Below are 13,954 nucleotides of genomic sequence, written 5' to 3' on the forward strand. Positions count from 1 at the left end.
AGTAACACTGCTGGAACATGAAAGAGCAGAAAGGGCCTTCCTTCTGGCCAAGATAATTTCAAAACAGAGGCATTCAGCTTCAGTCCTGGAAACTGCACTCACATGTACTGTCACATAAGGTATTCAGTCTAAAGTTTCTGCTCAGATTATTGTAGCCTTGTGTATACATGCACACAGCTACACACACACACCAGGGGCTCTCCTCTGTTTGGGTTTTCACCACAGAGGTGGCATCCAGTACTTACCGAGATTGGGCTGAGACATTGCCATAGACCTCTGGGGTACTTGTGTGGAAGCAGCTGCAGGATGGTGGCTCATGTGATTCAGTGGCTGGTTCATGGTTTTTCGAGGATCTTGCCATGTTGTAATTTTTTCTATGTGACTGAGAAAGAAGATAAAACACAGGCTTAACACAAAACACCCTAGTATATTCTATACATAGCTAGGCATAATGGCATGGAAGTCACAGCATCATAGAATCACTAAGGCTGGGAAAAACCTGTAAGATCATTGAGTTCAACCATAACCCAGCTACCATGACCACTAAATGATGCCCTGAAGCACCACATCTACAGCTTCTTGAACACCCCCAGAGATGATGACTCTACCACCTCCCTGGGCAGCCTGTTCCGATGCCTCACCATTCTCTCAGTAAAGAAGTTTTTCCTAGTGTCCAATCTAAACCTCCCCTGGCGCAACTGAAGCCCATTTCCTCCTGCCCTACTGCTAGTTATTGGGAGAAGAGACCAACACCAGCCTCACTCAACCTCCTTTCAGGTAGTTGTAGGGAACAATAAGATCTCCCCTTAGCCTTCTCTTCTCCAGACTAAACATCCTGTTTGCTTTCCTTATCCCATGTTTGTTTACCCTTCTCATCTCATCCTAACCCACCGGAAATTGTCCATCATTGATTTTTCCTTCTCATTTTCGACCTCTGCCATTCTGACTTTTCATGCACTACTGCTGAGTAACTAATTTTACTTGAACAGTTGGTGAAGCCACACATTCATAAGAGAATATAAATACTCTATATTCACTCTGTAGCCATTTGTTTTCATAATATTTTAATGTCCAGCTCAAAACCTGCAACCAAAGATCACATTTTGATCCTCGTCTCAAACTCAGCCTCTGAGCTATTAAGTCACTTCCTTTCTTCCTAGCTTCTGGAATATTTGTTTTCACTCACAATGAAATTACCCAACTTCTCCCTAGCATTAAAAGACTTTATTCATCCCTCATTGTAAATTGTTATTATATTTTAGCTTTTCTTCTTTTCACTCTTACTTTCCAAATACAATAATCCTTGTATCCAGGTCAGTTCAATGATCTTTGTCCAAAATTAAGACAAGGCCTTCTGAATGAAAGATGTTGCCATGGCAATAAATTGGGCAATGTTTTCTTTTAAGTCTTAATTGTGCCTAAATGAGATGAAGAACATTCTTATTTGAAGTGCCATTGTTTTGTTTCTCTCCCATTGTAACTCAAATAAAGAAGCTACACTTAATCAAAGCAGTGAATTTTGAAATGCTAGCATAGAATAGAAAAGATTCTTTCCCCCAGATAGTCACAAACATGTTTTTAAGCAGGGAACACAGCATTTTAAGCTGGAATGTGTCCAGAGAAGGGCCACGAGGAGGAGCAGAGGGCTGGAGCACCTCTCCTATGAGGACAGACTGAGAGAGTTGCAGTTACTCAGTATGGAGAAGAGAAGGCTCCCAGGAGACCTAATTGTGGCCTTCCAGTATCTGAAGGAGGCTTCAAGAAAGCTGGGGAGGGACTTTTGAGGGTGTCAGGGAGGGATAGGACTGGGGGGAATGGAGCAAAAGTAGAAATGGGGAGATTCAGATTGGATGTTAGGAAGAAGTTGTTCCCCATGAGTGTGGTGAGAGCCTGGCACAGGTTGCCCAGGGAGGTGGTGGAAGCCTCATCCCTGGAGGTTTTGAAGGCCAGGCTGGATGTGGCTCTCACTAACCTGCTTTAGTGTGAGATGTCCCTGCCCATGGCAGGGGGTTGGAACTAGATAATCCTTGAGGTCCCTTCCAACCCTAACAATTCTCTGATTCTATGAGTTTTAGTGATTAAAGAAATACTGCCTTGATGAAGCTTATATCAAAACACATTTCTCACTTTAAAATGTTGGATTTCTTTTAGGTTTGGTTGAGTTTTGGGCGGGTTTTTTTGGGGTAGGGTTTTGTGGTTTCTTTGTTGTTGTTTTGTTTTGTTTTACATACAAATACTGCAAAATTTAAGCAAAAATGTTAAAATTAAGCCAGACACTTTTACCCTGTGTGAAAGCACAAAATCCTGTTAGGAAAACTTGAAGCACAAGTTTCAGTATTTATGAAGTCACTTGCATTAAACAATCTATAACTTGTATGAGCATATTCCTCACTCTACCTACAAATGCAAGGGGGAGATGTGGAGAAGGAGTGCAGAGAATAGCAAAAAATAATCTACTGTTCTTTGCAAAATAGGTCAGCAAGCAGTGAAAACAGACATTGATCCAAGGATGGAATTTGTCCTTTAGAACTTGATCCTGAAAGACTGAATTCAGCAGAAGTTTTGCTCCAGGTGCCAAAGGAAGGTGGGTGATACCCTTTTACTTCTGCACACACTCACAGCATTGCAGATGTTTAGGGAAGAGCATGGGAGCAGGAATGCCTGATTCCTGTTGGCAGTTTATGATGACAACTCTGATTTTTTTGTGTCTTGGACTTTTAATGCAGGGTCATTCAGTTTATTGAAACTGTAAAAAGAATCATAGGGAATTTAGGTAAAAGTCATTAAAAGTATTCTTCAGCAATACAGTTTATACAGTGCTGACAGTAAACATTATTATAGGATCACAGAATGGTTTGGGTTGGAAGGGACCTTGAAAGGTCATCCAGTCCCACCATCTCTGCAGTCAGCAGGGACATCCTCAACTAGATTAGGTTGCTCAGAGCCCTTCGAGCCTGACCTTGAAAATCTCCAGGGATGGGACTTCAACCACCGTCCCTGGGCAACGTGTCCCAGTGCTCCACCACCCTCATGGTGCAGAACTTGTTTCTGACACACAATCTAAATCTCTTCTAGTTTGAAATCATTGCCCTTTGTCCTATCACTGCAGGTATTTGCAAACAGTCTCTCTCCATCCTTCTTGTAGCCACCCTTCAGGTACTGGAAGGCTGCTATTAGGTGTCCCTGGAGCCTTCTCCAGGCCGAACACCCCCAGCTCCCTCAGCCTGTCCTCATAGCAGAGGTGCTCCAACCCCCTGATCATTTTTGTGGCCCTCCTCTGGACCTGCTCCATCAGATCCATGACCTTTCTGTATTGAGGGCTCCAGCAGCTCTCCAAAATCTTGTCCAAATAATGACTGAAAAGGCCTTCTGAAGAATAGTACTATGTTAACATTAGCCTCAATATGCTTCAAAAGCCAGAGATTCCAGAAGCAGTCACTCTTTTAGAAACACAGCTGGCAAAACACTTCCTGTTGAAACACTTGCTTCTGATCCCCAAATTAGGATGGCATGAGGTGTGGCTCTGTAAAGGAGCCCTTTTCCACACTGTGCCATGAGATGATTCTCCCTCCCTTTCTTGTTGTTTTAAAAGCTGCCCACTCCAAATGTTGTGCCTACAAAGGACTACGAGGAAGAGCTCTGGCCTCTGCTTTCCCTGAAGTATGTGTCTGCTTAGTGACTAATGTAGGGAGGATGTCAGCATGAACCCAGCACAAAACACGAAGAACCACATAATCTAGAACCAATAAATGAGAAAATATTTTCCAAGGGAATCTCTTTCTAGGATGTGTCCCTATTGCCTTGCAGATTTTTCACTTTTTCATTTGAGAGAAGCTGCAGATTAAAAATATGCAACCAAAGTTTAAAGAAGTTCACACAGCTGCTTCTCACACAGAAGTCTTCATGAGGCAAGATTAAAAAATGTTCTGGAAATTGCTATGCAGAGCAGCCAGTTATGAAACTGCAGCTGAAAGCTAATATTGCTTTTGCTCAGAATCTCTTTTGCCCCCTTGTATAGGGAAAATGAGCTGCACTTTAGTGACAGGTGAGAATAGGGGCAATGACAACCAGTTAGCACTGCTTCTCCACTTATAGAAGAACTGGAAAACTGCTCCAGAAACTGTAATAATCACAGATCTTAAGGATTCCAACTGCATTGAAAACAAAACAAACCACAGGAATTTTCTGTGTAAACATGGGAACTTCTCAGCAGCCATATCCGGGCTCCACGAGTGGCCTTGGTTACCCTTCTTGGTGCCATCCTGGCAGTGTACAAACATATCTTCCTTTATTAAAAAACATGCAGACAGAGTGTCTGAAACAGAACCCTCAAATATGGCATTGAGATTATGAGTCAAGATCAAGTAATGGCTGGTTGTTACTAGAATTTACTGCTATGATCACTGAACCAACTTGGTTTTATACAGTTATTAAAGGCTGTTAAACATTAGACAATGCTTATTTAGCAATTCAAGAGAACTGAAAACCCAACAATTCCCTAAAATCAGACTAAGATTCTAAAATAAAGGCCTTGGTTTGAGGCCAGAGATGCCTCCCCCACCTCGATTTCCACTTTTTTTGCAGATCCCCTCTCCTTTATTTCTACATAGGGATCAAACAGATTATGTTAAACCTTTGCAGAAATAGGCACAAATTCATTCCACTTGAAATGCATTGGACTTACACTGGGATGACAGATTTTTGCCCCAGTGTCTTTTTATTTCTACAGGAGACTAGAATAAATTAGAAGAAAGTGCAAGAAATGATCCTTCTTTAGATTCTCACAGCCTCCTGGGTATCAGAAGTGACAAAACTAAATCCAGAACAGCCTCTTTTTTTTTCTAAAGGCCATTAAACATTACAGATGGATTTGAAACGCTGAAATGCAGAATACTGTCTGAAAATTCAGGGCCTGATTCACTCAGATCAAGTCAAATGCAGTTACCAGACGACAGAGACCAAATGGCAGGTGGCTCCCCGCCCTGACCTGTTAGAGAGGTTCCATAGTGCACACTGGTGAGCAGCCACGAGAGCATTTGGTTCTGCACTGCCCACAGGACTGGGTTTTCAAAAACTGTGATGAGTCCAGCGTCAGAGGGAGTTAGACTGAAGCTGTGGTTTCACAACTGGCTGAGAACAGCTCAAGTTCATGCTGCTATTGAGAGGAGAGGCTCCACGTCCCCAGCCCCGTGTTCCCATCCCTCTCCTGGGGGCTGCCAGCAGTGACCCTGCAGGCCACACAGTCTCTCAGACCAGGCTAAGCAAACCATTATGGCCAATACTCATTTCTTAGTCTTTTCTGTTATGCCAGTTCTGGTTTTGCTGGACTCTCACCCACCAGTGGTGCAGCTCCAGCAGGAAGGGAGAGGCAATTCAGGGCCTCGGTGGCAGAAGAGCAGCATCTCTGGCTGTGAAACCCCACCCTTCACCTTAGCTTATTTCAGCCCCGGGGAAAAGGAATTCCTTTTGCTTGATGTGAAATCTCATTGTAAGGAAGAGCATTTCTTTGGCTATGAAATGTCTATCTATACACAAAACACCAAAACTACTATGGAGAGAACCCCAAATATCCTTATTTGGGATGTTCCACTCTTTCCAAAACTACTAATTGCAGAAGCATTCTTTTTCTTGGCATACATCACATGGCCTACAATGAGACAGGGGGAAAAAAAGCTTCAGACAAAGGCAGTAACACAGGCTAGCAAACTTGCCTTCATTGCTCAACTGTACTACATGGGTGACCTGCTTGGCAGACAGTAGAATTCTTACTTCTCCCCACATGTGAGCTTTGCAGTGCTACTGGAGCAAGCACTTAGCTTCCAGGGTCACTGAGGCAATCAGGTATCACTGGTCTAAGTGTCCCCTGGGGCACTGACCTCTATGCTAGTTTCTCATCCACGTTATTAATTCTGGTGTAGCAGCCATCTGTACAGAACCACACTAAATCTGTTTAAATTAATACTTACTAAATATCACAAAACCAGTTTGCTTGCTTTCAGTTCTAAGAGGTACATTCTGTTTCAATTGTAAAGAAGCTTCCACCTCCCTTAAGGGAAAAAAGAAAAGAGTATTTTTCTATAATTATTAGTTTATGCTTTTAATTTTCTCATAGTTGTCTGCAAATGATCATAACATTTTGAATAGTTTTCCATAAAATAGCTCTGCAGTTATATACAGAATATCTTTCAGTTTCCCTTGTCATTTTTGTTTTCCATAAATGGCAGAGAGGTGGAACAGAAGATGGGGTAGGAGGGAAAAGTTCTGATCACATTTAAACACACTTTCTGTAGCAAAGCATTACTACACTGATTGCTCAACCAAAGATAAAGCTGATACTCAATGTCAGAACAACTCTGATAAAGACTAATTTTATGACTACTCTAAATTTCTCATTATTTCCTCTTTTGTTACTATTACATTCTCCTACCATCATATATTTATTATTACATCTTCTACTTGCATGCCATTTTCTGTTCAGCATCAACACACATTCTCCAAAGAGACAGCCCAAGACTCTGGGGGAATTGGTAAAACAGTTCTTGGCTGTGAATTTTGGAGAGAAGTGTTTCCATTCTATAGAATCTTAGAATGGTTTAGGTTGGAAGGGACCCTAACCCTACTCCAACCTCCCCACCATGGGCAGAGGAGGCCTCATCCAGCCTGGCTTTGAAGACTCCCAGAGAGGAGGCATCCACAGCCTATTCCAGAGTCTCACCACCCTCAATGAATGCAAAGAGGAAGAGCCCCAAGCTTTAAAGATATCTCAACTAGTCTGTAATACTGAGGTAGAGAGAACTGCCATACAAAGAGCTCTGAAGACTTGTTTTCATAGGCTTAGTTGAGGCATACTCAAACATGTGACAAAGTAGTCCCCAAATACATATTCAGATTCTCACTTTTAAGTATTTCTGAAGCAATATTTCTCATTGTTAGAAATTCTAGTATCAGAGCAGGCCATTTCTCAAGGAGGTCTTCATTTGTAAGCAAGCAGGGTAGGAAAGAAGAGAAACTTCACTTGAACTTGTATTTCTGCATCACAGATGAGCCTGATGGGGGTGTTCATAGGCAAACAGGAAGCTTCAGCGTTTCCACTGAAATCAGGGAAAGTTAAAACATTTACAACTCAAATGAGATACACCAAGTATCTGTCAAATATGACATAGAACATGCTACTATAGAATCCTATGATGCACAAGCCCAGTAAGAGGTAGATTGTGTCTCATGGTAGCCCCTTATTAGAGCAAAATTAAAGCAAAGCTCAAATCTCAACAACTCATTATTTTGCTAGGACTTTTTGATTCTGTTCTCCCTGCTGTACCTTAGGCTTTTGTTAAATGCTTCCTGTTTGGGTGTCTGCTTTCCACTTGGAAATGTCAGTGTTCCTCAGCTCATGCTGCTGCTGGGTGATGCACTTGTAACTGCTAGGCTCTAATCCCTGACTTCCACTGCAGCCCTGCCAAGACCAGTTAGTCTGAATTAGCAAGCAGCAGCGTGAAGTTCATGAATTCTCTTTCTGCCTGTATTAACTCCAACAACAAATGTATCTCAGTGAGTTCTATTTTCAGACTATGCTGTTTTGTTTTTTTTCTTCCCAGTATTAGGAAATTCAGATCTACTCATCTAAAAAGGTTTAAGGGGAATTGAGGAGAAGGATCTGATTTGAAACACATTATTCTGTAAATTCACTCCCACCTGAAATAACACAAACTTGAGTTTGGCCAGCCAACGCTCTAGCACTCACATGGGGTCCTTGATCAGGGCTTTGCCATAGGGACTGAGAGCGGATTTTGGACTGAGCCACATCAAAGTAAAGCTGCTCCAGGGCAAGTGGGAAGCTGATGACTCATCAGCACGACCAGCCCTCATGTTCTGACTCATTAACTGCTCTGAACAGGGCCAGGCTCACTCTGCCCTGGCGCAGCTCCAGCCAGTCCCTTCCGGCAGCACCACCATTGCTAAACATTGGGAAATCTGTTTATATCCCTGCGAGCGCAGCCAAGCCGTTGCCCAACTTCTTCTCACAGTCCCTCTCATCCTTGTAAACACAGAAGGGACAAAAAGGAAGCTTGTCTTAAGTGTGAGTCCAGTCCCAAGGTGTGACACTGCATGATGCAGCAGACTGACTTTTACACAGGTAGAAAGTTCCTGAATCGAAGAAAAAGACCTTGGGGCCACAACATCCCAGCCCGTTGTGCGCGCTCGCTCCTGGCACCGCAGCTGTTCGTGGTAAGGCTGCAGCCAGAGCCAAGCCGCACAGTGCTGCAGCACCAGCTCTCAGGCAGGACCCAGCAGCAAGAGGAATTGTGTCTAGGCTGTCAGTGCCTCAGGAGCGGGTGTGAAATGATCGGCTGACAGAATCCAGAGCTGCTCACAGGCACTGCAGATGCAGCTCCCTGCTCCTGCCCTGCAGGCCATGGCCAGGCTCTTGGCCAGGGCTTGCTGTCCCCACGCAGCTGAGGGTCTTCCCCCGAGCAGGGGCAAGCAGAGCTGGCCCTCTGATAGAACAGAATTAATCAGGTTGGAAAAGACCTTTGAGGTGGGTTGGATTGGTTAATGGGTTGGACACGATGATCTTGAAGGTCTCTTCCAGCCTATTCTATTCTATTCTATTCTATTCTATTCTATTCTATTCTATTCTATTCTATTCTATTCTATTCTATTCTATCATCCAGTCCAACCTATCACCCAACACCATCTAATCAACTAAACCATGGCACCAAGTGCCACATCCAGTCTCTTCCTAAACACCTCCAGTGATGGTGACTCCACCACCTCCCTGGGCAGCACATTCCAATGGCCAATCTCTCTTTCTATGAAGAACTTCTTCCTAACATCCAGCCTAAACTTCCCCTGGCACAGCTTGAGACTGTGTCCTCTTGTTCTGGTGCTGGTTGCCTGGGAGAAGAGACCAACCCCCACCTGTCTACAACCTCTCTTCAGGTAGTTGTAGAAAGCAGTAAGGTCTCCCCTGAGCCTCCTCTTCTCCAGGCTAAGCAACCCCAGCTCCCTCAGCCTCTCCTCACAGGGCTGTGCTCCAGACCCCTCCCCAGCTTTGCTGCCCTTCTCTGGACACCTTCCAGCAACTCAACATCTTTCCTAAACTGAAGGGCCCAGAACTGGACACAGAGTTCCAAAGCCATCACCAGGCTGTAAAGGAATGAAACCTACATTAGTGCAGTCTTAATAAATTTTTAAAAAATAAAAATAAAAAAATAATTAGTAAGTCACAAGATTCTAATTCACTCACCAAAAATCACAGGAAGTATGATTTTACTCCTTTAAAGTCAATGGGGGGAAGGCGGGGGGAAGTGCACAAGTACTTGGTCTCATGTAACAATTGGGATGGGAAAAAAATAATAACTGTGTGTATAAAAATATCATTTTTTTTCCTTCTAGAAGTCTTTGATCTCATTTCCTCCACACACCTCAGAATGATTTCCGGGCCCAGTGTCTGTTCCTGGGCAACATCAATGGGAGGGTGAGACTCACTGTGTGCAGGAAAATAAAAACACTGGTTTAGATAAAAAAATTAACTCACAAATGAGTCATTTTGAGTGCATGCTGGCAGCAGTTACATCGATTGGCACATTCAGAAACCGCCAAACCCACTGGTCACTACAAAACCACCGAGAGCCCCGCCAGGACGAGAGCAGCAGCCACCCCCATGAATGCCTCGCCTTATGGGGGGCAAGCTGATCAAGGGTGGGGCCAGGAATCTCTGAAGGGGATGAAGAGGATCAAAGAAATTCTATAATTAAGCAATATTTTGCAGCAGCTCATGGCAGCTGTTGGAACCAGTGGGAGGACTGGCTGGGGTGCCACAACAACTAGCAGAATTCTTCCTCACCAGACCAAATGCAGCCTAGCACCCTCAGCACTGTGCCTGCCCCACGTCATACCAAGGTCACCTTATAGCAACACCTGCTGGTTCTGCAGACTTGGGGGTGCACTGAAGTTACTGCTGTCACCCTTCTAATCCTGAAAGGGGGAGGAAATTATTATTCATTTTAAAAAAAAAAAACTTAAGTGAAAAAAATATTTTAGACACTCTAGTGAGGGAACTGGATGTATTCAAAGGTCATTTGGATGTGGTGCTTAGGGATATGGATGCCTTGCAGAGTAGGGTTCTTGCTTGGACTTGGTGATCCTGAGGGTCTTTTTCAACCTGTGATTCTGTGGACTGCACATCTGCTATACACTGCCTTGGGTATTCAAAGAGAATTTGTGAATTGTTCTCACAATTGCAAGAATCCTCCAACAAGCACTCTTCTGGGTCAATTCATTCTCAGCTTCCAGTAGCTTTAGTTTCAAAAGCTGCACGTTTAATATTGGATGCAGTGTGATTTATACAGGCAAATTTGGTGTTTCTTTGCAGATCTCTCTCTTCTCCACAGCCACTGTATGCCCAAAAGAAGGGCAGGTTGTGGTTCAGTGACTGCATGAGAACACACTGTTCTCTTCTCTGTAGTGTGCAGCTGGATTCCTCTTCCTTTGCTACGCTCCTTTTCCCCTCCTCTCACCACAGATGGGAGAATTTCAAGAACCATGTTCCACCTCTCATCGCAACGTGAAAAGGCTTTAAAAAGGCTACACCACCATGTCCTAATATCGTGCACCCACCTCTGCATTTGATGACCATAGGCCATTAAGGGGACTGCAACAGGCCCCACAATGTGAGAATGACCTTCCCAAGGCACAAGACAGTCACTTCTCTCAAAAATAGAAAGCCTGAAGACCCTGCAGGAATTTTGGTAGCCCAGTTTTTATGGCTTGCCACTTGTTTACAGCTCCGTTAAATGCCAACTTAAGTGGAAATAGGACTGAGTTAAATTAAGATCTGAATCACATCTTGTTAAAGACAATGAGCTTCACTCTGGCATGAGCCCACACAGAACATGTTTGGGGAAAAATCTTTATTGGCATAGACAGTTTACATGCCAGACTGTGCAGACAAAGCAGCAGTTTCATTAGGTCTGCAGTTGTCTTAGTCTTTTCTTTTAGCTTATGTTTGTTACACGCACAAAAAAAGGAATGTGAAAAGTTTTTTAACACAATGAATCAAAACAACATACTCAGTGTTAGCTTCCCTCTCATGGCTGTGCACTGTGATACCACTCTTAATTGTATAATCATGGGCTAGTTTTTCCAGGCAGTGCCTGTTTTACTTACTAAGCATGTTTGACTATTCAAGGGCTCCACTGCTGACACGCTGTTAAGTGTTTTCTTTATCTAGTGTGCAGCCTCACCTCCAACTGATTGCAAAATTCTGAAGCTCAGTTCTAGTGACAGATGTAACAAACTGTCTTTGAAAGATAATAAGCAAATCATCACCATGCAGCTTCAGAGAGTTCCATTCCTTTTTGCCAGGCTGTCCCTGTTTTGCAGCTCAGGAGTCCAACATATTAAGGAGCATTCAGTAATTTCAGGGAGCACTTTGAAAGACCCAGGCCCTGACTCAGAAAACAGCTGTCACTTGTGTGTTCAAAACACAGCATGCAGTGACTTCAGCTATCACTGTGAGAACCTGGCATATTTAGAGATCACAGGGTGGTTAGTGTAGGTGGAGAGGTTATCTCTCAAACACATAAACCCTTTCATGCAGTTAATGGAGAGCAAAAGCCATTTTCATACAGCGAGCACTAAAAGAGAGGAACAGAAGGTGAAGCAGCAGAGCCTTCATTTAGACAGTAACTCAGAGAAGGTTGTTTTTAGCAAAGAATGGGTAAAAATGGCATTGCCCACAGACAGCATTTAGTGCATCCTTCTCTGGTAGCTTTACCATCTGTAACAAGCACATTAAAAATGCACATTATCTGCAGAACAAGTATTTCTCCATTCGTCTTGACATCTTCCAACATCACTTAAAGACAAGATGATGGCTCTGGTTCTTTTCCAGGTGCACAAAGGAGAATGCTGTTCCCCTCTTTCTTACAGGTGTAACTATGAGAACATTTATTTTCAGGTGGGTCCCCTCTCCTCTAAGAAGATATGTGAGAAATAATGAGCTCTTTTTAGAAAACCTACAGTGATGGCACTGCACAAGAACCTAGGCAGGATGAGTTAGACTACTGGTGAATGTATGGTTGGCTAAGTGCAGACAGAGAACCACTTGTCTGGCACTGGCCTACATCCAGCGCTGCAGGGACATGGTACAGAGTGCTGTAAACTTGCATAAGATTCTCATTTCATGGCACAATAGTTTGAGGCAGGAAAATGAAACAGTTCCAGTGTGTTTCCTGCTATTTAGCATAGGTGACCTGACTAACACTGATGCTTCTTGAGGTTTCCAAGCCTCTGGGGCAGACCATGGGACACTTGGGCTGTGACAAATAAAACAAAAACCAGATTTAAAGTCTGTTCTGTGTTTCTGTGGTTCTCAAACACAAATATTACACCAGGCAGTTTAAAGTGACAACTCAGTCCCACATGACTGCATTTTTAAACCCAGAAGCAGGTAGCCCCCACTTGGCTAACAGAACATCCCTGTGGCTCCTTGGCCACAGCATTGCTGACAGGGGTGGCCTGGGGCACAGTGTGCTCTCACCATTTCCCAACAGCCGTGTGGTGGAAGGTGAAACGAATGAACACCTTGGCCAACTTGTTGAACCTATGGAAACAAATCTTGCTGATGATTTCAGCTGGACTAAGAGACTGATTTGACTGACCCTGCTGCCCCAGGGCTGCCAGGCGAAACAAAATGGAGAGAAACATTTGGAACAGGAGAGCAGGGCCAAGCTGCTCCTTCCAGCAGCACCCTGCAGCCAAACTGTGAGACAGCTTGGTTGCTTCTAGGCTATTTCATATCCACTTGTGGTCTAGTGATTTCTGACGGAGAAGGAAAGCACAGGAATAATCAACAGTTATCTACACCAGTATTTTCATTTTATACTGAAACCAGACACAAACAAATGCATCCTTTACTAGATCTTTGGTACTAAGAGCTTCCACAACCTCCCTCTGGAAGACATTTGCCTATTCTTAGGGCATGCTCAAGGCACTCAAACGGCACTTAAGAACAAGCCGGTGGAGCTTGTCCACAGCTACAGCTGCTGCAAGGCACTCCGGGTGGCCCCCATGATATCCCTAAAACAACTGCTGGTTAGACAGCCACAGCAGCTGCTAAGTATTATTTTCTAGCTTCAGCATTTTAATTATCTGCTGGCATTACTCACTGTTAACCAGGAAAACAAAAAAGTGAGTGCCTTATTCAGAGAGACAGACCTGAAATCACCTATCAGGCAGCAGAGCTGTGTGCTATTGATTGCAGTTGCACTCTTCATCCCAATAGTTGGAAAGAGCAAGATGTGATCTATCATCCATTACATCACTGAAGGCATGCAAACACAAACCCCAGTATCTCTCCATCACTCCTCCTTTCAAAGTGCAGAAATGAATAACTAACACTCAATAGCTCAACTATTCCTTAGTGCAGCAGGTTCAAGTGAGGGGGCTGCAGCACTCCAACCTGCAGGCCGAGCTGATAAAAATCCATGGCAGTTGCTTTGCCAGATAAATGTTTCATGAAAATTTCATGAAGCTTTACCAAGGAGACACAAAGTAATTATTAAACTGATTGAACCATGAACTTTGTGCTCTGACTGCACGTTCATCGTCATTTCTAATCTTCAAGCCGGAACGTAAGTATTTGAATATTTATTATCCTATGCTAAGTACTAATTAAAATAACTTCTCCAGTGAAAAGAGTTGCCTTTTTTTTTTCCCTCCCTGAATTAGTTTCAGCATTATTTGCTGCTTTGAAGAGAACTTTAAGAATGTCCTGCTAAGCTTCCCTGTAACTGACTGATTCCATTGTTGGTATACGCCGAGGACTTAAAAACCAAAACATTAAACTAGTTATACAAATGGAAACAAAACACCCTTTGAGTTCTATTGACAAATTAACCTTTAGAATTTGGATGAAATCCCAGTTCCTGGGAGAAAGAAAGGAGAAAAA

The 13,954-nt window shown here is 43.5% G+C and overlaps 1 protein-coding gene across 2 annotated transcripts in view; it reads right to left on the reverse strand.

Moving 5' to 3' along the window:
- WWTR1 (WW domain containing transcription regulator 1) overlaps positions 1-13,954 on the reverse strand; it is a 54,612-nt gene that overhangs the window by 23,194 nt on the left and 17,464 nt on the right. For both annotated transcript variants that reach the window (XR_008462522.1, XM_054166747.1), the window contains exon 2: positions 246-382. Coding sequence is in view for 1 of the 2 variants with exons in the window: in XM_054166747.1 (XP_054022722.1) it covers positions 246-382 (137 nt within the window). In the remaining variant the exon portion in view is untranslated. The remainder of the gene's footprint in view (positions 1-245; positions 383-13,954) is intronic.

The sequence above is a fragment of the Dryobates pubescens genome, chromosome 13 (assembly GCF_014839835.1).
Source record: "Dryobates pubescens isolate bDryPub1 chromosome 13, bDryPub1.pri, whole genome shotgun sequence".
NCBI lineage: Eukaryota > Metazoa > Chordata > Aves > Piciformes > Picidae > Dryobates > Dryobates pubescens.